This window comes from Myxocyprinus asiaticus, chromosome 10 (genome assembly GCF_019703515.2).
Source record: "Myxocyprinus asiaticus isolate MX2 ecotype Aquarium Trade chromosome 10, UBuf_Myxa_2, whole genome shotgun sequence".
In the NCBI taxonomy this organism is placed as follows: Eukaryota; Metazoa; Chordata; class Actinopteri; order Cypriniformes; family Catostomidae; genus Myxocyprinus; species Myxocyprinus asiaticus.
In genome coordinates, this window is record NC_059353.1 from 23,239,412 (window position 1) to 23,263,420 (window position 24,009).

Sequence of the window (24,009 nt, forward strand, 5' to 3'; positions counted from 1 at the left end):
CATGAGAATAGCTTTGTTAGTGGCAAAATAATTAATGAAAATATAAACTGGTTGGTAGGTAAAATTAGGCCGAGGTGCCTGCTGTGAAACTGCTGAGTAAAGAGAATTATGCCTATATTTACAACATAACTGTAGGGAAATAATACATGCTCACCGGTCCACCTTCATCACCAGGATGTCCACTGAAGCCCTGACCACCAGGTTGACCCTGTAGATGATAAAGCATGGAAAGATTTTACAACCACACATAATTTTCACCTGCATTCTAGCCCAAAATAAGCTGTTTCTAGTACAGTAAATGAAAGAAAAATTTAACCTTCAGTCCAGGCACACCAACAGCCCCTCTGTCCCCTCTCTGGCCATTACACTTGCATGGAACAGAGCAGCATTCCCGCTCAGCAATGTTGTCCTTAGCAAAACAGAAAAAAAATGTCATTACCATATAAAGTTTGGCTGAATTACACACACACATATATCTTTTTGTGATGGTGGTGGGTCATGCCTGAAATATATTGTCTGATAAATAATGATGATTCTAACCAGTTCTTCCAGCAGCTCATAATCCAAGTCCATGAGGTTGACACGCAGAGGTCGTGTGTACCTGAATCCACGGCCAAATTCCAAGAGAACTGCATCCTCAAATCGTGGCACTCTCTCCAGGGCAACAAGGATGAAACTATGAACACCTTAAAAAAAAAAATTAAAAACAAAAACTACATTTATTTTATTTTATTTTGAAGTAATCAAATAACACATTTTGTGAGGTGACAAAAGAAACCAAAAATATTCCAAAACAATTTTGGAGAATATGGGAGAAATTAAACAAAAAACGATTCTCTTTTTTTATTTTGATGTAATCAGATATTTTCATAATTATAATTATTATTACTCTTACCAGTTACACGCATCTTTTCAACTCGCTCTTTCAAAATGTTATATTGGGCATCTAATCCATCAGTTAAGTGGATCACAACCTTTATGGGTGTAAAACAACAATTGTATTTATAGCATAGATAATTCTTTGTAAATATATAGAGATAGTATGCAATCATGTGTTAGTGTGCTAGTGTGTTGATAGTTAGAGATGTGTTTGTTAAACTTTGCCCTCATTGAGGAGGAGAATTGTACCTTGATACTGTCCGAAGGCTGAGATTTGAATCGGTCAGAATAAGCTTTGATTGTGGCGGCATTCAAAACAAAAGGTCCACGGCTGCGCAGGGCCTTGAATTGCTCAAGAAGATCTGTGTATCTGTCAGTGAAGTCTAGCTGAACAGGCTCTGAGGCAGAGTCCATCGCTAGCATGCCCACCTGTACTGAGGGGACCTGGCCAGAGGTGCAGCTGATAGGCTGCATCTGGGTAATGCGTTGGAGAATAGCAGATATCTTAGACTCTAATGACCTCTGAGCAGCAAAAATATTCTGGGAAGCTACGTCAAACCCCACAAGAACATCCAACCTGCATGCTGCCAGGGTGGAGAAAAAGACGGGATTAAGTAAATCACTGTTCAGTACATTTAACCAATATTTCCTTTAAGAAAAAATACACTTAGAACCAAACCTCTTGTAGCATCCTGTACTCCTGTGCACAGTTTTATTCCTTTCACCTCATCATCAAGTGTTTCCAAAATCTGCTCATTCAGCTCAGAGAGCTCTTGGAAGGTACTGGCTCGGGCCACCGTGGTTGCCTCACTGCCCAATTTATTAAGCTCATCCTCAAGATCACCCACCCCAACAGCGTAGATGCGCACACCAGTGGCTTTAAGAGCTAGTGCTGCTGACTTGCTGTCATCCTTTGACCGTCCACCAGTGACTACCATCAGGATCTGTGGAATGCCCTCATCTTTCCGACTGCCTCTTTCTTTTACAAAGTGTGTTTGCTGAACATGGCGAATGGCACTGCCTGTTTTAATTTCCCGACCTCCCTTGTACTCTACTCGGGATATGGCGCTAATGATGTCATCCTTATTTTTGTAGGAATTGAGGTAGAAGACATCTGTCACATCTGCAGCATAATGTGCTAGACCAATCTGAAGTTTGTCTCTCTCCGTAAAGAACAGGTCAATTAAATTGAGAATGAATTCCATGACCTCTTTAAAATTTTCCCTGCCAAGATTAATTGACCCATCAACTAAAAAGACAATGTCAGCAGCCTTTGCCTGTGGGAGCCCAGGACCTAAGAGAGACAAGACAAAACAGAATGACACAGTCCAATTCTATTCATCATAAATAGCCTATTTTTGTTTTTTAAATACCCATTGTGTACGTCTAACATAACAATAAAATGAATGCTCCACTCACTTGGTTCATCAGGGGAAGGTTCATCTACAATTGTTCCATTAAGTCTGGCTATAAACTGGCTTTTTATGTTTGGAAGACTTGGGAATGTAGCCACCTGCAGGACGTCAGCAGAGGTGGTTGCAATCTGTTCCAGCTGTTTTGTGTCTGCATTCTCTGCACCGATTCCTATACAGTTGACCCGAGAGCCTTTGAGGAGTGGGCCATATAAAGATACATCAGAGGACGACCTTCCACCAGTAAGAACCACCAAATGCTGGGAAGCCTCTGATGGACGTACCCCAGCAGAAGCTTGGAGCTCATTTCGAATCACATACTGTATAGCCTCAGCTAGGTCAGCACCACGTCCACCCATGTGACGCAGTCTCTTGATTGCAGAGATGACAGACTGCTTGTTGTTGTGGGAGTTCAAAGAGAATTCAGTTTTAGGTCTTTCACCATACTGCACCAAAGCCACACGAACTTGGTCAGGTTGCACATCAAGCTGCTCAACAACTTTCAAGATAAAGTCACGGATGTGAGCAACACCGTTTGGTCCAACACTGTCAGAGCCGTCAATGAGGAAGATGATGTCCTTTCTTCCAAGGCTGAGTTTGACTTATGAGAAACAGAAATTACATTACTATCAAATCTATTATACACAGTTTACTGTACTTATGTTTTTGTGTTTGTATAAAAATAAATATGACATTAAATTTACAATAAAATCTTCTGCAATAATAATACTATAATAATAATAATAATTATAAAAAAGGGGTAAAAAAAAAAAAAAAGAGAAGAGAAGGATACCTCCAGGCATAGGTGTGACAGAAGTTACTGTTTTGGTCATTGTACTGACTTTGTTAAAAAGCTCTTGTTCCACTCTAGGTAGCTGCTGGAAGTCTCTAATGGTGTAGGTTAGTTCTGGGCTGAAGGAAATTAGTTTGAGTTCTTCTGCATCAGCATTATGAGCTCCAACTGCTAAGGGGGCAACATTGCTTAACTTCAGTTGGTTGGCAGGACCAGATACATCATCATTGGACTTTCCTCCGGTCACTAAGATGAGAAACTGAGGCACGCCCTCTTCTATACGGCTACCAGCAGATCTTTGATAGATGTTCTTTGAGACATATTCCAGAGCTTGCCCAGTATTAAGCTCACTGCCTCCTTTGCTTCTAATTCTTTGTAATGCCTGGCGAACTTCCTCCTTGGTGGAGTGCTCATTGAGGAGAAATTCCAGTTTGGGATCATCACTGTACTGCACAACTGACACCCTCACATTGTCCAGACCCACATCCAACTTATCCACCACCCTCTGAATCATGTTTCTTATAGCAGGGAACTCACTGCGCATCTTTGTTGTGCCATCAATAAGGAACACAACATCCCTCTTATCTCCACGAGGTCCTGTTGGAATTGGAGCTATGTTTTGAAATAAAGGGATGACAATTAGAGGCAAAAATTAAAATGAAATTAAACAAAATCAAACATGGTTTTTAATACTTAAATGCATCTGAAAGTCAGACGACAGGATTCACAAATAGCAGCATGGTAAAATCATATAAAGGGTTGCAGCAGAGCTTTATTTTCAATACAGAATGTCAGACAAGTAGATTCAATTAGTTTGAAACTGGACTTTATTTTTAATCTTTTAAAGATGTTTTGCAACTCATCCAAGCACCTTCATCACAACTGGATGGTACACATCCCTGCCATTTAACCTCGGGTTATTATTGTAAAGGAATAATAAAACTGAATGAAAACATTTTGTAAACTAGAATAATAATAAAATCTAATAACATTGAAAAAAAACAAACTACTGTAAAAACTACAAAACTGCACTCCTGCTCATTAGTTCAGTGTGATCACCTGTACCTTGTTTGCTTGTGTATAAGTTCCGGTAACACTTTATACTACATTTTATTAATAAATCATTAGCAAACATTAAATAAAGCTTAACAGATCATTAGTAAATGCATATTCAAATAGATATAAATATTAGATAATGCACTTGTTAATGTTTACTAATGAATTTAACTACATTAACTAATGATCTGTTAAGCATTATTTAGGGCCTAATGTAAATTTAAATACTTACAAATGTTATTAAACTTTCATATATGGCCTTGCACTTACAAACGATGTAAACAAATGTTATATAATGATTAACTGATCATTTGTTAATGTACATTTGAATGCTTACAAATGTCAAAGCTCATGAACTTTTTACATTTACAAATGTTTTCAGAAATTTTTAGTATTTTTCACCACTTCACACACTATTCATGTTTACAAATTATTACTTAATATCCAGCTAATTAGTAAGCGTTACACAGAACCCACACATTTGCTGTTTGTTTGTTGTGGTATGAAAGCATGCTTATACTTTTACTACTTTTGTAGAACCCAATCTAAAGTTGAAACTCGACTCCATTGTGCATCAAAATTGAAAAGAAATAAAATATTAATCTTTCAATGTTTTTTCTTCACCCAATTTGGAATGCCCAATTTCCAATGCGCTTTTAAGTCCTCATGGTCGCGTAGTGATTTGCCTCAATCCGGGTGGCGGAGGACGAATCCCAGCTGCCTCCACGTCTGAGACCGTCAACCTGCGCATCTTATCATGTGGCTTGTTGAGCGTATTGCCACGGAGACATAGCGCATGTGGAGGCTTCACGCCATCCACCGCGGCATCCACGCTCAACTCACCACATGCCCCACCGAGAACGAACCACATTATGGCGACCACGTGGAGGTTATCCCATGTGACTACCCTCCCTAGCAACCGGGCCAATTTGGTTGCTTAGGAGGCCTGGCTGGAGTCACTCAGCACGCCCTGGGTGTTTAACTAATGAACTCCAGGGGTGGTAGCCAGCGCCTTTTATCACTGAGCTACCCAGGCCCCCTCAATGTTTTTTTTTTCTTGAAAAATATTTTCCAATACAGATTCTGTCTAACAAACACAACTGGTTTTCTAGATCTTCCATTTTCAAGCAGGTTCCGCAGGTCTTGCAATAAACCGATATTACACAAAAGATTTAATGAATGAACGCCTATTGACAGAAACTAAATGAATCAACAGCGATTGAATTTCACACCTGGACGCGGGTGGTCACTTTTTTCTCCTGATTTTAAAAGCATTGCTTCATGGATGAAAGCAGCTGTTTCACTTGCTCAGACCGAGCAGCAAATTATTTGCCAAAACAGTGCCAAAATCTGTGCTGGTACTCTTCCTCATTGTCCAAACGGTTGACCATCCAACCAGATCCAGCCCTAGCATTTTGGGGGCCACAAGCAGATTTTAAAACTGTGGATCCCCTACCTACAGGTTCACCTAACCAAACACACCCAACATCAAGTAACCTTAAACTTTACAGATTAACAAGTCAATTTATTCAAAAGTATAAAGTTTAAAAAAATGCAAAACTATCAACTGTTGATTATTAGCACAGCTGCTTTAGAAGTACATCAATTCAAGATAAAATATTTTTTTACTAACCAAACACATTACTCACATGCACAACTTAAATTCCAAGACTGTGCAAATAAATTAGAGCTCAAGCCCCTCATGCTCAAGCCCCTACTTTATGGACAGCAAGCCAAATTTATTTACCCTTAACAATCTATTTACCATTTCCATTTCAGGGGCTAGGTGGACATGCAAAATCATGAAATGCAGAGCACGGCCCTAGAGAGACAGTTCTCTTCCCTGTGCCCGCATCATGACCCTTGCTCTCCACTGGCCCGTGAGATGCCAAGCTGCTGAAGAAAGCCGCCACCCAGGGCCGTAGCAAGTTAATCTGGGCCCCTTTCCTATTAAAAAATACAGTTTAAAATTAGTACCTTTGGGCCCCTAGAATCATTACCACCTTTCACCCCACTAGCTAGGCCCTGCCGCCACCCACACACCCCGGACCACCAAAAGTGCACGTGCTGTGACCGACCCCTCTCTACTTAAACCAAACCCTTCTCTGCGCTGTCCAACCTTCAGTAAGCCCCGCAATCACCACGAGGACATCTTGTTTACTTTGAGTTAAACCACACTCCACTTAGACATTTTATTCACATCTTGTGTTTAAAAAAAAAAAAACACAAAATCAGTTGCTAATGTCGCCATGGCAGTTCTTAGATGTAAAAATGTACATAGTTATGTCTCTATACCTTTTTTTTTTAACTAATATATATTATATAAGTAGATTTGACACGTTTCATTGGACTATTGGCATGCATATAGCTGGCGGGCTGTGTAGCCAGTGCTATATACACTCACAAATAATTATTTGCTCTACTGAACCTGTGGTAGGGGGCCCAATACAGCTGTTTATGTCACTTATTAGGTAGTTTGCCACCTAAGTTTACTCATTCAAGTTTGCTTTAGAGATAACCAATCAAATATTTAGTAACTTTAATGCTTATTTCTCTGTAAAAAAATAGGGTCATAAGTTGAAAAAAAGAGAGAAAAATGTAATGCTTATAAACCAACTTACTGCTTTCATTCAACCCATTGATGACATTTTTATTATTCCAAACCAACCACCAAACTGCACTACTTAAAAATGCCTATGGTGCCTTAAAAACTGACTAGATGAAGGCATCTTAACAGACAATATGTGATGCAAACATTGGATTCGGACGTGCCTTGATGCCTTCCAACCTCTATATACAGCCTGCAAAGGCAGCATTTTTCAGCTTTCAGACGCAGCCACTGTTACATATAACTAACAAATTGCTGTGGGAATCACTTCTTTGAATGTGTGAATTCTGACTACTGAGGGAGTTACTTTTATTTGTTAATCGTAATATACAGTAAGTGCATTTAGAGACAAATTTCCAAGATGCTAATTTTAGATGTGGATGAGTTTTAAAACTACTTCAAAGAAAAGTCCATGAATGAAATTTACAGTCTGCAATGACCTGGATGAATTTAAACCTTCACAGGCATATCTCAATGTTGTAGCACATCAATCATGAAAATGAATCATGTGATTATTGCACTTACCTGATTCTGCAGGGTAAAAAGGACGCAATTTGGCTAACTCTTCACTAGATAGCTCAGTCAAGGACGTTATGAGTGTGTCCTGAACGGTATAAAGACCAGGCAAGTCATCAACTGCATAGGCATATTTGGGGACATAGGAGATCACCTGCAATTCCTGAGTATCAACTTCCCTTGTCCCTATGCTAAACGGGACAATTCCTGACTGTTTGAGAGCTGTTGCAGATGTTCTTATATTGTCTGTTGCTTTTCCTCCTGAAACCACCACAAGAAATTGTGGAACTCCCTCCTGTTTTCTTCCACCACGTCCTGAAGCCAGAACTTCACGAGCAACAAAGTCTATGGCCCGACCAAGGTTGCGCTGTTTGCCCCCTCGATGTCGGAGTTCTTTGATGCCATTTAGGACACCTTCTTTGGTCTTATGGGAGTTGAGGTATATGTCTGCGTTTGGAGAATCTCCATACTGCACCACACTGACACGGATCTTGTTCTCACCAATATTGAGGTTCTCCACAACTCTGCGAACAAACTCCTGGATAATTGGGAACTCCCTGCCAACACCATCAGAACCATCGATTACAAAGACGACGTCCTTCTTGGGTCCTTGGGACTCCGCTGAAATGAATGTAAAAAAAGTACTGATTAAATATCAAATTATGCTGACTGGAGGAGGGCCCAGACATGAAAAAAACTTAAACAATAGCATCATATCCAGAGACATAAATATAATGACAATTTGTACAACCCATTGGCCTTGAAAAATGAACCTGACTAATAACCTGTACTATTCAGTAAATAAACATTAAACTTTTGTTCATGCATACTGCACACATTATACATCAGCTGTAAAAATAATGATACTTCATTGTAAAAATTTGAATTGCATTTGAGTGAATAGTATTAGACAACAACATACATTGTTGATAGTGACAGTGTAAAAGCTATAAATAGTGACAGTTAGGGACTGTTTGATCCCTTAATTTTTCAAGAAAATAAATATATATATATATATATATATATATATATATATATATATATATACACACACACACACACACACACACACACACACACACACACACACACACACATAGTGCATCCGGAAAGTATTCACAGCACTTCACTTTTTCTGCATTTTGTTATGTTACAGCCTTATTCCAAAATGGATTAAATTAATTATTTTCCTCAAAATTCTACAAACAATACCCCATAATGACAACCTGAAAGAAGTTTGTTTGAAATCTTTGCAAATTTATTAAAAATAAAAAACGAAAAAATAAAAAAATAAAAATCACATGTACATAAGTATTCACAGCCTTTGCCATGACACTCAAAATTGAGCTCAGGTGCATCCTGTTTCCACTGATCATCCTTGAGATGTTTCTACAACTTGATTGGAGTCCACCTGTGGTAAATTCAGTTGATTGGACATGATTTGGAAAGGCACACACCTGTCTATATAAGGTCCCACAGTTAACAGTGCATGTCAGAGCACAAACCAAGCCATGAAGTCCAAGGAATTGTCTGTAGACCTCCGAGACAGGATTGTATCAAGGCACAGATCTGGGGAAGGGTACAGAAATTTCTGCAGCATTGAAAGTCCCAATGAGCACAGTGGCCTCCATCATCCGTAAATGGAAGTAGTTTGGAACCACCAGGACTCTTCCTAGAGCTGGCCGCCTGGCCAAACTGAGCGATCGGGGGAAAAGGGCCTTAGTCAGTGAAGTGACCAAGAACCCGATGGTCACTCTGACAGAACCTTCCAGAAGAAAACCATCTCTGCAGCACTCCACCAATCAGGCCTGTATGGTAGAGTGGCCATACGGAAGCCACTCCTCAGTAAAAGGCATATGACAGCCCACCTGGAGTTTGTCAAAAGGCACCTGAAGGACTCTCAGACCATGAGAAACAAAGATTGAACTCTTTGGCCTGAATGGCAAGCGTCATGTCTGGGGGAAACCAGGCACCGCTCATCACCTGGCCAATACCATCCCTACAGTGAAGCATGGTGGTGGCAGCATCATGCTGTGGGGATGTTTTTCAGTGGCAGGAACTGGGAGACTAGTCAGGATCGAGGGAAAGATGAATGCAGCAATGTACAGAGACATCCTTGATGAAACCCTGATCCAGAGAGCTCTGGAACTCAGACTGGGGCGAAGGTTCATCTTCCAGGACAAGACAACGACCCTAAGCACACAGCCAAGAAAACAAAGGAGCTGCTCCGGGACAACTCTGTGAATGTCCTTGAGTGGCCCAGCCAGAGCCCAGACTTGAACCCGATTGAACATCTCTGGAGAGATCTGAAAATGGCTGTGCACTGACGCTCCCCATCCAACCTGATGGAGCTTGAGAGGTCCTGCAAAGAAGAATGGGAGAAACTGCCCAAAAATAGGTGTGCCAAGCTTGTAGCATCATACTCAAAGACTTGAGGCTGTAATTGGTGCCAAAGGTGTTTCAACAAAGTATTGAGCAAAGGCTGTGAATACTTATGTACATGTGTTCTTTTTTTTTGTTTTGGGTTTTTTTAAACAAACTTCTTTCACGTTGTCATTATGGGGTATTGTTTGTAGAATTGAGGAAAATAATGAATTTAATCAATTTTGGAATAAGGCTGTAACATAACAAAATGTGGAAAAAGGAAGCGCTGTGAATACTTTCCGGATGCACTGTATGTATGTGTAATACATACATATATATATATATATATATAAATTCATCATGTGCTGTCTGCAGGTCCAGGGAGACAAACGAATACCTGACAAACTCACTGAAATTATCTACCCCACAAAGAGGCCTTGAACATATTTAAGAACTGCACCACTCAAACATTTGAACAAAGACAAGAGGACAATAGTCTTGTAACATACATAAAACCCATTTACAATATAATTCCTCTAACTTGAGTAGAATGACACAAGTTTGATTTTTTTAAATACCATTGGGAGATTAACATGCTGCTGACACATCAACAATGAAAGCAATATTTAGAAAGCAAATTGGCTTAAAACTTTCTTTTAATGCTTTATCTACCAAGACAATTGATTTGGCTATGTTTATTCCTTAAAGAGTAAAATGAACAGAGTCCTGGTCCTAATTGTCCCACATGGACTGTAACACTTTGAGCATCACCTTGATATATACCACATCTTATTCTTTTGTATGGTGATAAAACACATAGTACCTTGTCAGGTGAAAGAAAGAGTTTAAAATGTTGAGATTTATTGTCAAGTTCAATGAACACTGATGACCGTTCATTTACTTAACTGAAAAAGGCTTAATGGATGGTAAGAAATGCACATAATACAAACCTCTCTATAAACTAAAGCAGGTAGTCTAAGCAGTCTAAGCTGCTTTATTTGTCTCAACTGGTCTCCCAGCCTGGGCAAACTGGTTAGGCTGGTCTGTTGTGCTGTTTAAAGAGGGTTTTTGAGCAGTTGTCATCTGGTCAGGCTGGGATACCAGATGGTTGATCAGCTAAACACCCCTCTATGAGAGTCGTCTGCTGATAGGTCACTAAATATGGCTAGTACCCTTCCATGAATATAACTTTATGGGCGAAGTGTTAGTCAAATTGTTTATAAAAGTGATAGCACACCTCTCCTCAAGAAGCTGAATGATTTGAAACATCATTCATGTCCGTACCACAAACAATGCAGGAGTAGTTACACATCAAAGATGAATACATAGTGAAATACTTCTAACCCAAAGTATGAACAATAATTATAGTGGTGCTACCCTTAAAAACCACGACTAATGAAAGTCAAATGAATACAAATGTATTAGTACCATTCAATATAGTTCCTTTTAAAGGATAATTTATACTTACTGCGCAGACAGGCTTTGCTTAGTTCGCCTGCAAATGATGACAAAGTGCAGTGAGGTTTTTGTTCTGCCACGGTGTTCGTTTGGTGAGATTTCTCCTGTTCGTGCACGTCTCTGAAATTCTTGACCGAAGAGAACTCGGCAGGTCGAAGAGCATTGATGATTGGTTAAAACTATTCGTGGGTGTGGTTTGGACGTGACGCTTTTTATTTACAATCACATGTGCCAGCTGAGGAGATGTTACCTAGGCTACTGTTGTTAAAGGAACAGTTCACCCAAAAAGGAAAATTTGCAGATAATATACTCACCCTCAGGCCATCCAAGATGTATCTGAGTTTCTTTCTTCATAAAAACAGAATTTAAGACTTTTAGGATTTAATTTCAGGCCTCCTCCTTTAAACAATGCAAGTGAATGTCCTCCATTTTTTGACGGTCCAAAATGCATATTTAGGATGAATCAAAATAATCCACATAACTCCAGTCGACAAATAAAGTTCTTCTGAACGTAAACGATTGATTATTTTTTTTAGAAACAAAACAATACTTATATACTTTTTAACTACAAATGTTCGCTTTGGTACATCTCTGCGACGTTCATGAGAGGGATGACATAAGCTCATTGGTATTGTCACGCGTCACGTGGAGGAGGAGGCAGGAAGCTCGTCATTGTTTACAAGAGAAACATGTGCTGTTCACAAACAAAAACAGTCCAAAACAATTTAAAAATAATTAAAAACATTTTTTCCAAATAATAATAATAATAAAAAAAAAAAAACGATGTAAACAATGACACGCTTCCTGACTCCTCCTCCACGTGACACGTGACCTTACCAACGAGCTTACATCATCCCTCTCATGAGCGCACGTCACAGAGGTGTACCAAAGCGAACATTTGTAGTTAGAAAGTATATAAGTATTGTTTTGTTTCCAAAAATAATCAATCGTTTGGGTTCAGAAGACCTTTATTTGTCGACTGGAGTCGTGTGGATTATTTTGAACCGTCAAAAAATGGAGGACACTCACTTGCATTTTTTAGAAGAGGGGGCCTGAAATGAAATTCTAAAAGTCTTAAATTCTGTTTGGATGAAGAAAGAAACTCAGATACATCTTGGATGGCCTGAGGGTGAGTAAATTATCAGCAAATTTTCATTTTTGGGCGAACTTTTCCTTTAACATGAATAACTTTGAAGCCCGTCTCGCAGAGATTGTGTTTAAGTATACTTTTTTACATGATTTGCAACACAAACTCTACAAAGACATCACGGCCATGACAAATGAGAGGAGAGAGATTTGAGTTTTTAAAAGTGAAAGGGCCATGACAAATTTAATAAAGCAAAGAAGCAGCACAGCGCTAAAAGCGTTGGTCCATGGAGAGAAAAAACAGCATTATTGGATTTATTTGTGGCTAAAACAGTATGTTGAACACCGTGAAATCACACTAAACAAATTAATTTTAAAACGACGTTACACGTGGGAAAAATGGCGGCTTTTTTCGCAATGGGAACTTTAGTTCGTCTAGGAGAAAAAAGTTTGGCTAATTCCAAAGTATAAAAAAGGCTTAAGAAAATCACAATGTTAAATGTAGTGATTGTTATAAACAAAAAGATGCACAAAGAAGTTGTTGATGTTTTGACATGAGAGCAGAATGAACAAAAAGGAGATCAAATGCAATATGACAATTCAGTCTAATGTTACTTACCTATGATTATGGGAGTGGATGATGTAGCCTTCACAACTACCATATCAATGTTGGTGAAAAGCTGCTGTAGGACACTGGAAAGGTAAGCAAAGTCCCTTAAAAAGAGTATGGAATCAGGATCATGAGAAATTCTCTGCAATTCTCTGCTATCAGAGCCTCTTAAACCTATTCCAAAGGTCAAGACTCCAAGCTCTTTCAGAGAGGAGGCTGCTGTATCAACACTGTCAAATGACCTTCCCCCACTAAGAATAATAAGTATCTGTGGCACACCCTCCAGTCTTCTGCTGCCAGAGGACGCAGTAAAAACATTGTTTCTGATGTACTGGAGAGCTGCCCCTGTGTTGAGGGGTCTCCCTCCTTTGTGTTTCAGACCTCTGACACTATCAAGAATGTCATCCTTTGTAGTGTAGGTATTCAGATAGAAATGGGCCTCAGCATCTCTACTGTATTGCACCACAGAAACACGGTCTCTGTTTGCATCTATGTTAAATTGCTCTACTACTCTTTGAACAAATTCACGCATTGCTGAGAAAGAATTCCTGGTGCCATCAGAACCGTCCAGCAAAATTACTACATCCTTTCTTGGTATAGTGTAATCAGCTAGAGGGGGAAAAACAACATAATTAAAATGGCGATATTATTAATACAACTTTAAAAAGTTGAATTAGTTCATCAACTCATTAACTATCTAAGCTGTGGCTAATGATCGAACTGCTCACAACTACTTAGGGAGAAAAAGTTTTCATGCTGACAAAAGACTGCATGTGAGCAAGCTCTTGCAAAGTTCTGCCATGACATACCGATCACTGTCGGTGAAGTTGGCGTAGTTGGCATTGCAACAGCCTGTACGGAGGCCAGCAGCTGTTCTTGGACATTTGGAAGCTCGGTGAAGTCGGACACGGACAGAGCGTAATTGGGGTCATATGAGATTCTCTGCAATTCTCTGCTATCAGAGCCTCTTGAGCCGATTCCGAAGGTCAAGACTCCAAGCTCTTTCAGAGAGGAGGCTGCTGTATCAACACTGTCAAATGACTTTCCCCCACTTAGCACAATCAGTATCTGCGGCACACCCTCCAGTCGTCTGCTGCCATAGGAGGCTGTAAAGACATTATCTTTGACGTACTGGAGAGCTGCACCCGTGTTGAGGGGTCTCCCTCCTTTGTGTCTCAGACCTCTGACACTGTCAAGAATGTCTTCCTTTGAAGTGTAGGTATTCAGATAGAAATGGACCTCAGTGTCTCTACTGTACTGCACCACAGAAACATGGTCTTCGTTTGCATCTATGTTGAATTGCTCCACTACTCTTTGAACAAATTCACGCATTGCTGGGAAAGAATTCCTATTTCCATCTGAACCGTCCAGCAGAAATACTACGTCCTTTCTTGGTAAGGTGTAATCAGCTAGGGGAAAAAAGTGTCGTTAATACCAAGTTATTTTCATAGCATTCATAAATCTGTAGAATTTCACATTAGTTCATCAACTCATTGACTATCTAGGCTGTGGGTAATTGTCTCACTGCTCAAAATTACGTAGGGAGATAAAGTAGAACGACAAGGTACAGCAAGTGAGCTAGCTCTTGGGAAGTTCTGCCATGCACATACCAGTAACAGCTGGCGATGTTGGAGTGATGGGCATTGCAACAGCCTGTACTGAGGCCAGCAGCTGTTCTTGAACATTTGGAAGCTCACTGAAGTCAGACACGGAGAGCGCGTAATTGGGGTCAGATGAGATTATCTGCAATTCTCTGCTATCAGAGGCTCTTGAGCCAATTCCGAAGGTCAAGATTCCAAGCTCTTTTAGAGAGGAGGCTGCTGTATCAACACTGTCAAATGACCTTCCCCCACTAAGCACAATAAGTATCTGTGGCACAGCCTCCAGTCGTCTGCTGCCAGAGGACGCAGTAAAGACATTGTCTCTGACGTACTGGAGAGCTGCCCCCGTGTTGAGGGGTCTGCCTCCTTTGTGTCTCAGACCTCTTAAAGCATCAAGAATGCCTTCCTTTTTTGTGTACGTGTTTAGATTGAAATTGACCTCTGCGTCTCTGCTGTACTGGACCACAGAAACGCGATCTCTGTTCTCAGCAACTTCCAGTCTCTCCACCATTCTTTGAACAAACTCTTTCATTGCTGGGAACCCATTCCTTGTGCCATCTGATCCATCCAGCAGGAAGACAACATCTCTTCTTGGTCTACGACCCTCAGCTAAGAAACAAACATTGTCAGGTGAGATTGGGGACATACTAAGCAAACAGCACAATGCATTACACTACATGTGTAGTCATTGTTGATGTTTTAGGATATTACTTTCTATTTGATTTCATGTCACCTCCCACTAAGTTGTACTATTCACCGAGTAGTTTTTCTTCCACAACTCATTAGGACTACAGGAACAATAAAATACATTTTGCTACGATCATAAAAAATGAGGGGCATTAAAGCAAGCCAGTTTTGTCTTTCTCTTACCTATTATTGTGGTAGTGATAGGCGTGCCCTCTACAAGTACCGTGTTAATGTTGGTGAAAAGCTGCTGTTGGACACTGGGAAGGTCAGAGAAGTCACTCACTGAGAGTACATAACTTGGGTCATGGGAGATCCTCTGCAGTTCCCTGCTGTCAGAGCTCCTTGACCCTATCCCAAAGATCAATACTCCAAGCTCTTTCAGGGAGGTGGCCGGTATGTCAACATTATCAAATGACCTTCCACCACTCAGCAGAATCAGTAACTGTGGCACACCCTCTACACGTCTGCTTCCTGAGGAGGCAGTGAAGACACTGTCTCTCACGTACTGCAGAGCCGCCCCTGTGTTGAGGGGTCTCCCTCCTTTGTGCCTCAGGCCCCTGACCGTGTCAAGAATGTCCTCCTTATTCGTGTATGTGTTAAGATAGAAATGGGCCTCTGGATCTCTGCTGAACTGCACCACAGACACACGGTCTCGTCTCTCAGACATATTCAATCTCTCCACCATCCTTTCAACAAAGTCACGCATTGCTGGAAAAGAGCTCCTAGTGCCATCTGAACCATCCAGCAGGAACACTACATCCCTCCCAGCCATCCTTCGTTCAACTACGAGTATGGAAATGGAACACAAAGTCATGTGAGCACTCGCTGTCTGCGATTATTGGTAGGTGTAGTATGCTGTAGATGGCAACTACAAATGGGAAACAAATCTCCCATCCTTTCAGATACATTTACAACCAATCTTATGCTTGAAAGAGTTCAAACGCTTGGCTTGTTAGGCTAATTTCCTAGGGCTTTGCTAACATGCATTACAGTTGAGCTCTAAAATGTTTTCCATCTACGACATGCATTAGAGCGAGGGCTCAGTTTTCGGTTTATAAAGACGTGTGGGACACTGCCTTACCCATAACAGTAGGTGTCATCTGCAGGACTTGCACAAGCACATTGTTCAGTGAGCTCAAAAACTGCTGCTGGACACTGGGAAGGTCAGAGAACTCAGGGATGGACTGTGCATAGGTAGGACCACTGGCAATTATCTGTACCTCTCTGCTCGAATTTCTGGTGCCAATGCCAAAAATTAAGACCCCACTCTCTTTCAGAGCAGAGGCAGGTGTGTCTATGTTATCGTTTGAGCGTCCTCCACTGAAAAGTATAAGAACCTGAGGAACACCCTCTTGCCTTCTACTCCCAGCAGAGGCAGTGAAGACATTGTTCATCACGTACTGGAGAGCTGCCCCTGTGTTGAGGGGTCTCCCTCCTCTGTGCCTAAGACTCCTGACAGTGTTAAGGATCTCCTCCTTTGTAGCGTAGGTATTAAGATAGAAATGGGCCACAGCGTCTTTACTGTACTGCACCACAGAAACACGGTCTCTGTTTGCCTCTATGTTAAATTGCTCTACTACTCTTTGCACAAATTCACGCATTGCTGGGAAAGAATTCCTAGTGCCATCTGAGCCGTCCAGCAAAATTACTACATCCTTTCTTGGTATGGTGTAATCAGCTAGGGGGGAAAAAAACAACAAAATTAAAATGGCAATATTATTAATACAACTTTAAAAAGTTGAATTAGTTCATCAACTCATTAACTATCTAAGCTGTGGCTAATGATCGAACTGCTCACAACTACTTAGGGAGAAAAAGTTTTCATGCTGACAAAAGACTGCATGTGAGCAAGCTCTTGCAAAGTTCTGCCATGACATACCGATCACTGTCGGTGAAGTTGGCGTAGTTGGCATTGCAACAGCCTGTACGGAGGCCAGCAGCTGTTCTTGGACATTTGGAAGCTCGGTGAAGTCGGACACGGACAGAGCGTAATTGGGGTCATATGAGATTCTCTGCAATTCTCTGCTATCAGAGCCTCTTGAGCCGATTCCGAAGGTCAAGACTCCAAGCTCTTTCAGAGAGGAGGCTGCTGTATCAACACTGTCAAATGACTTTCCCCCACTTAACACAATCAGTATCTGCGGCACACCCTCCAGTCGTCTGCTGCCATAGGAGGCTGTAAAGACATTATCTTTGACGTACTGGAGAGCTGCACCCGTGTTGAGGGGTCTCCCTCCTTTGTGTCTCAGACCTCTGACACTGTCAAGAATGTCTTCCTTTGAAGTGTAGGTATTCAGATAGAAATGGACCTCAGTGTCTCTACTGTACTGCACCACAGAAACATGGTCTTCGTTTGCATCTATGTTGAATTGCTCCACTACTCTTTGAACAAATTCACGCATTGCTGGGAAAGAATTCCTATTTCCATCTGAACCGTCCAGCAGAAATACTACGTCCTTTCTTGGTAAGGTGTAATCAGCTAGGGGAAAAAAGCGTCGTTAATACCAAGTTATTTTCATAGCATTCATAAATCTGTAGAATTTCACATTAGTTCATCAACTCGTTGACTATCTAGGCTGTGGGTAATTGTCTCACTGCTCAAAATTACTTAGGGAGATAAAGTAGAACGACAAGGTACAGCAAGTGAGCTAGCTCTTGGGAAGTTCTGCCATGCACATACCAGTAACAGCTGGCGATGTTGGAGTGATGGGCATTGCAACAGCCTGTACTGAGGCCAGCAGCTGTTCTTGAACATTTGGAAGCTCACTGAAGTCAGACACGGAGAGCGCGTAATTGGGGTCAGATGAGATTATCTGCAATTCTCTGCTATCAGAGGCTCTTGAGCCAATTCCGAAGGTCAAGATTCCAAGCTCTTTTAGAGAGGAGGCTGCTGTATCAACACTGTCAAATGACCTTCCCCCACTAAGCACAATAAGTATCTGTGGCACAGCCTCCAGTCGTCTGCTGCCAGAGGACGCAGTAAAGACATTGTCTCTGACGTACTGGAGAGCTGCCCCCGTGTTGAGGGGTCTGCCTCCTTTGTGTCTCAGACCTCTTAAAGCATCAAGAATGCCTTCCTTTTTTGTGTACGTGTTTAGATTGAAATTGACCTCTGCGTCTCTGCTGTACTGGACCACAGAAACGCGATCTCTGTTCTCAGCAACTTCCAGTCTCTCCACCATTCTTTGAACAAACTCTTTCATTGCTGGGAACCCATTCCTTGTGCCATCTGATCCATCCAGCAGGAAGACAACATCTCTTCTTGGTCTACGACCCTCAGCTAAGAAACAAACATTGTCAGGTGAGATTGGGGACATACTAAGCAAACAGCACAATGCATTACACTACATGTGTAGTCATTGTTGATGTTTTAGGATATTACTTTCTATTTGATTTCATGTCACCTCCCACTAAGTTGTACTATTCACCGAGTAGTTTTTCTTCCACAACTCATTAGGACTACAGGAACAATAAAATACATTTTGCTACGATCATAAAAAATGAGGGGCATTAAAGCAAGCCAGTTTTGTCTTTCTCTTACCTATTATTGTGGTAGTGATAGGCGTGCCCTCTACAAGTACCGTGTTAATGTTGGTGAAAAGCTGCTGTTGGACACTGGGAAGGTCAGAGAAGTCACTCACTGAGAGTACATAACTTGGGTCATGGGAGATCCTCTGCAGTTCCCTGCTGTCAGAGCTCCTTGACCCTATCCCAAAGATCAATACTCCAAGCTCTTTCAGGGAGGTGGCCGGTATGTCAACATTATCAAATGACCTTCCACCACTCAGCAGAATCAGTAACTGTGGCACACCCTCTACACGTCTGCTTCCTGAGGAGGCAGTGAAGACACTGTCTCTCACGTACTGCAGAGCCGCCCCTGTGTTGAGGGGTCTCCCTCCTTTGTGCCTCAGGCCCCTGACCGTGTCAAGAATGTCCTCCTTATTCGTGTATGTGTTAAGATAGAAATGGGCCTCTGGATCTCTGCTGAACTGCACCACAGACACACGGTCTCGTCTCTCAGACATATTCAATCTCTCCACCATCCTTTCAACAAAGTCACGCATTGCTGGAAAAGAGCTCCTAGTGCCATCTGAACCATCCAGCAGGAACACTACATCCCTCCCAGCCATCCTTCGTTCAACTACGAGTATGGAAATGGAACACAAAGTCATGTGAGCACTCGCTGTCTGCGATTATTGGTAGGTGTAGTATGCTGTAGATGGCAACTACAAATGGGAAACAAATCTCCCATCCTTTCAGATACATTTACAACCAATCTTATGCTTGAAAGAGTTCAAACGCTTGGCTTGTTAGGCTAATTTCCTAGGGCTTTGCTAACATGCATTACAGTTGAGCTCTAAAATGTTTTCCATCTACGACATGCATTAGAGCGAGGGCTCAGTTTTCGGTTTATAAAGACGTGTGGGACACTGCCTTACCCATAACAGTAGGTGTCATCTGCAGGACTTGCACAAGCACATTGTTCAGTGAGCTCAAAAACTGCTGCTGGACACTGGGAAGGTCAGAGAACTCAGGGATGGACTGTGCATAGGTAGGACCACTGGCAATTATCTGTACCTCTCTGCTCGAATTTCTGGTGCCAATGCCAAAAATTAAGACCCCACTCTCTTTCAGAGCAGAGGCAGGTGTGTCTATGTTATCGTTTGAGCGTCCTCCACTGAAAAGTATAAGAACCTGAGGAACACCCTCTTGCCTTCTACTCCCAGCAGAGGCAGTGAAGACATTGTTCATCACGTACTGGAGAGCTGCCCCTGTGTTGAGGGGTCTCCCTCCTCTGTGCCTAAGACTCCTGACAGTGTTAAGGATCTCCTCCTTTGTAGCGTAGGTATTAAGATAGAAATGGGCCACAGCGTCTTTACTGTACTGCACCACAGAAACACGGTCTCTGTTTGCCTCTATGTTAAATTGCTCTACTACTCTTTGCACAAATTCACGCATTGCTGGGAAAGAATTCCTAGTGCCATCTGAGCCGTCCAGCAAAATTACTACATCCTTTCTTGGTATGGTGTAATCAGCTAGGGGGAAAAAAAACAACAAAATTAAAATGGCAATATTATTAATACAACTTTAAAAAGTTGAATTAGTTCATCAACTCATTAACTATCTAAGCTGTGGCTAATGATCGAACTGCTCACAACTACTTAGGGAGAAAAAGTTTTCATGCTGACAAAAGACTGCATGTGAGCAAGCTCTTGCAAAGTTCTGCCATGACATACCGATCACTGTCGGTGAAGTTGGCGTAGTTGGCATTGCAACAGCCTGTACGGAGGCCAGCAGCTGTTCTTGGACATTTGGAAGCTCGGTGAAGTCGGACACGGACAGAGCGTAATTGGGGTCATATGAGATTCTCTGCAATTCTCTGCTATCAGAGCCTCTTGAGCCGATTCCGAAGGTCAAGACTCCAAGCTCTTTCAGAGAGGAGGCTGCTGTATCAACACTGTCAAATGACTTTCCCCCACTTAGCACAATCAGTATCTGCGGCACACCCTCCAGTCGTCTGCTGCCATAGGAGGCTGTAAAGACATTATCTTTGACGTACTGGAGAGCTGCACCCGTGTTGAGGGGTCTCCCTCCTTTGTGTCTCAGACCTCTGACACTGTCAAGAATGTCTTCCTTTGAAGTGTAGGTATTCAGATAGAAATGGACCTCAGTGTCTCTACTGTACTGCACCACAGAAACATGGTCTTCGTTTGCATCTATGTTGAATTGCTCCACTACTCTTTGAACAAATTCACGCATTGCTGGGAAAGAATTCCTATTTCCATCTGAACCGTCCAGCAGAAATACTACGTCCTTTCTTGGTAAGGTGTAATCAGCTAGGGGAAAAAAGCGTCGTTAATACCAAGTTATTTTCATAGCATTCATAAATCTGTAGAATTTCACATTAGTTCATCAACTCGTTGACTATCTAGGCTGTGGGTAATTGTCTCACTGCTCAAAATTACTTAGGGAGATAAAGTAGAACGACAAGGTACAGCAAGTGAGCTAGCTCTTGGGAAGTTCTGCCATGCACATACCAGTAACAGCTGGCGATGTTGGAGTGATGGGCATTGCAACAGCCTGTACTGAGGCCAGCAGCTGTTCTTGAACATTTGGAAGCTCACTGAAGTCAGACACGGAGAGCGCGTAATTGGGGTCAGATGAGATTATCTGCAATTCTCTGCTATCAGAGGCTCTTGAGCCAATTCCGAAGGTCAAGATTCCAAGCTCTTTTAGAGAGGAGGCTGCTGTATCAACACTGTCAAATGACCTTCCCCCACTAAGCACAATAAGTATCTGTGGCACAGCCTCCAGTCGTCTGCTGCCAGAGGACGCAGTAAAGACATTGTCTCTGACGTACTGGAGAGCTGCCCCCGTGTTGAGGGGTCTGCCTCCTTTGTGTCTCAGACCTCTTAAAGCATCAAGAATGCCTTCCTTTTTTGTGTACGTGTTTAGATTGAAATTGACCTCTGCGTCTCTGCTGTACTGGACCACAGAAACGCGATCTCTGTTCTCAGCAACTTCCAGTCTCTCCACCATTCTTTGAACAAACTCTTTCATTGCTGGGAACCCATTCCTTGTGCCATCTGATCCATCCAGCAGGAAGACAACATCTCTTCTTGGTCTACGACCCTCAGCTAAGAAACAAACATTGTCAGGTGAGATTGGGGACATACTAAGCAAACAGCACAATGCATTACACTACATGTGTAGTCATTGTTGATGTTTTAGGATATTACTTTCTATTTGATTTCATGTCACCTCCCACTAAGTTGTACTATTCACCGAGTAGTTTTTCTTCCACAACTCATTAGGACTACAGGAACAATAAAATACATTTTGCTACGATCATAAAAAATGAGGGGCATTAAAGCAAGCCAGTTTTGTCTTTCTCTTACCTATTATTGTGGTAGTGATAGGCGTGCCCTCTACAAGTACCGTGTTAATGTTGGTGAAAAGCTGCTGTTGGACACTGGGAAGGTCAGAGAAGTCACTCACTGAGAGTACATAACTTGGGTCATGGGAGATCCTCTGCAGTTCCCTGCTGTCAGAGCTCCTTGACCCTATCCCAAAGATCAATACTCCAAGCTCTTTCAGGGAGGTGGCCGGTATGTCAACATTATCAAATGACCTTCCACCACTCAGCAGAATCAGTAACTGTGGCACACCCTCTACACGTCTGCTTCCTGAGGAGGCAGTGAAGACACTGTCTCTCACGTACTGCAGAGCCGCCCCTGTGTTGAGGGGTCTCCCTCCTTTGTGCCTCAGGCCCCTGACCGTGTCAAGAATGTCCTCCTTATTCGTGTATGTGTTAAGATAGAAATGGGCCTCTGGATCTCTGCTGAACTGCACCACAGACACACGGTCTCGTCTCTCAGACATATTCAATCTCTCCACCATCCTTTCAACAAAGTCACGCATTGCTGGAAAAGAGCTCCTAGTGCCATCTGAACCATCCAGCAGGAACACTACATCCCTCCCAGCCATCCTTCGTTCAACTACGAGTATGGAAATGGAACACAAAGTCATGTGAGCACTCGCTGTCTGCGATTATTGGTAGGTGTAGTATGCTGTAGATGGCAACTACAAATGGGAAACAAATCTCCCATCCTTTCAGATACATTTACAACCAATCTTATGCTTGAAAGAGTTCAAACGCTTGGCTTGTTAGGCTAATTTCCTAGGGCTTTGCTAACATGCATTACAGTTGAGCTCTAAAATGTTTTCCATCTACGACATGCATTAGAGCGAGGGCTCAGTTTTCGGTTTATAAAGACGTGTGGGACACTGCCTTACCCATAACAGTAGGTGTCATCTGCAGGACTTGCACAAGCACATTGTTCAGTGAGCTCAAAAACTGCTGCTGGACACTGGGAAGGTCAGAGAACTCAGGGATGGACTGTGCATAGGTAGGACCACTGGCAATTATCTGTACCTCTCTGCTCGAATTTCTGGTGCCAATGCCAAAAATTAAGACCCCACTCTCTTTCAGAGCAGAGGCAGGTGTGTCTATGTTATCGTTTGAGCGTCCTCCACTGAAAAGTATAAGAACCTGAGGAACACCCTCTTGCCTTCTACTCCCAGCAGAGGCAGTGAAGACATTGTTCATCACGTACTGGAGAGCTGCCCCTGTGTTGAGGGGTCTCCCTCCTCTGTGCCTAAGACTCCTGACAGTGTTAAGGATCTCCTCCTTTGTAGCGTAGGTATTAAGATAGAAATGGGCCTCAGCGTCTTTACTGTACTGCACCACAGAAACACGGTCTCTGTTTGCCTCTATGTTAAATTGCTCTACTACTCTTTGCACAAATTCACGCATTGCTGGGAAAGAATTCCTAGTGCCATCTGAGCCGTCCAGCAAAATTACTACATCCTTTCTTGGTATGGTGTAATCAGCTAGGGAGGAAAAAAAACAACAAAATTAAAATGGCAATATTATTAATACAACTTTAAAAAGTTGAATTAGTTCATCAACTCATTAACTATCTAAGCTGTGGCTAATGATCGAACTGCTCACAACTACTTAGGGAGAAAAAGTTTTCATGCTGACAAAAGACTGCATGTGAGCAAGCTCTTGCAAAGTTCTGCCATGACATACCGATCACTGTCGGTGAAGTTGGCGTAGTTGGCATTGCAACAGCCTGTACGGAGGCCAGCAGCTGTTCTTGGACATTTGGAAGCTCAGTGAAGTCGGACACGGACAGAGCGTAATTGGGGTCATATGAGATTCTCTGCAATTCTCTGCTATCAGAGCCTCTTGAGCCGATTCCGAAGGTCAAGACTCCAAGCTCTTTCAGAGAGGAGGCTGCTGTATCAACACTGTCAAATGACTTTCCCCCACTTAGCACAATCAGTATCTGCGGCACACCCTCCAGTCGTCTGCTGCCATAGGAGGCTGTAAAGACATTATCTTTGACGTACTGGAGAGCTGCACCCGTGTT

General features: G+C 42.2%; 1 protein-coding gene across 1 annotated transcript in view; it reads right to left on the reverse strand.

Moving 5' to 3' along the window:
* Positions 1 to 24,009, reverse strand: part of col6a3 (collagen, type VI, alpha 3) — a 50,884-nt gene that overhangs the window by 23,199 nt on the left and 3,676 nt on the right. The window contains exons 2-20 of the mRNA XM_051709513.1: positions 19,510 to 20,106; positions 18,571 to 19,211; positions 17,724 to 18,414; positions 16,950 to 17,549; positions 16,152 to 16,748; positions 15,213 to 15,853; positions 14,366 to 15,056; positions 13,592 to 14,191; positions 12,792 to 13,391; positions 11,097 to 11,258; positions 7,274 to 7,885; positions 3,085 to 3,696; positions 2,299 to 2,892; positions 1,559 to 2,173; positions 1,129 to 1,463; positions 896 to 974; positions 541 to 686; positions 317 to 409; positions 155 to 208 (exon numbers count right to left, since the gene is read on the reverse strand). Of these exons, the coding sequence (XP_051565473.1) occupies positions 155 to 208; positions 317 to 409; positions 541 to 686; positions 896 to 974; positions 1,129 to 1,463; positions 1,559 to 2,173; positions 2,299 to 2,892; positions 3,085 to 3,696; positions 7,274 to 7,885; positions 11,097 to 11,258; positions 12,792 to 13,391; positions 13,592 to 14,191; positions 14,366 to 15,056; positions 15,213 to 15,853; positions 16,152 to 16,748; positions 16,950 to 17,549; positions 17,724 to 18,414; positions 18,571 to 19,211; positions 19,510 to 20,106 (8,960 nt within the window). The remainder of the gene's footprint in view (positions 1 to 154; positions 209 to 316; positions 410 to 540; positions 687 to 895; positions 975 to 1,128; positions 1,464 to 1,558; positions 2,174 to 2,298; positions 2,893 to 3,084; positions 3,697 to 7,273; positions 7,886 to 11,096; positions 11,259 to 12,791; positions 13,392 to 13,591; positions 14,192 to 14,365; positions 15,057 to 15,212; positions 15,854 to 16,151; positions 16,749 to 16,949; positions 17,550 to 17,723; positions 18,415 to 18,570; positions 19,212 to 19,509; positions 20,107 to 24,009) is intronic.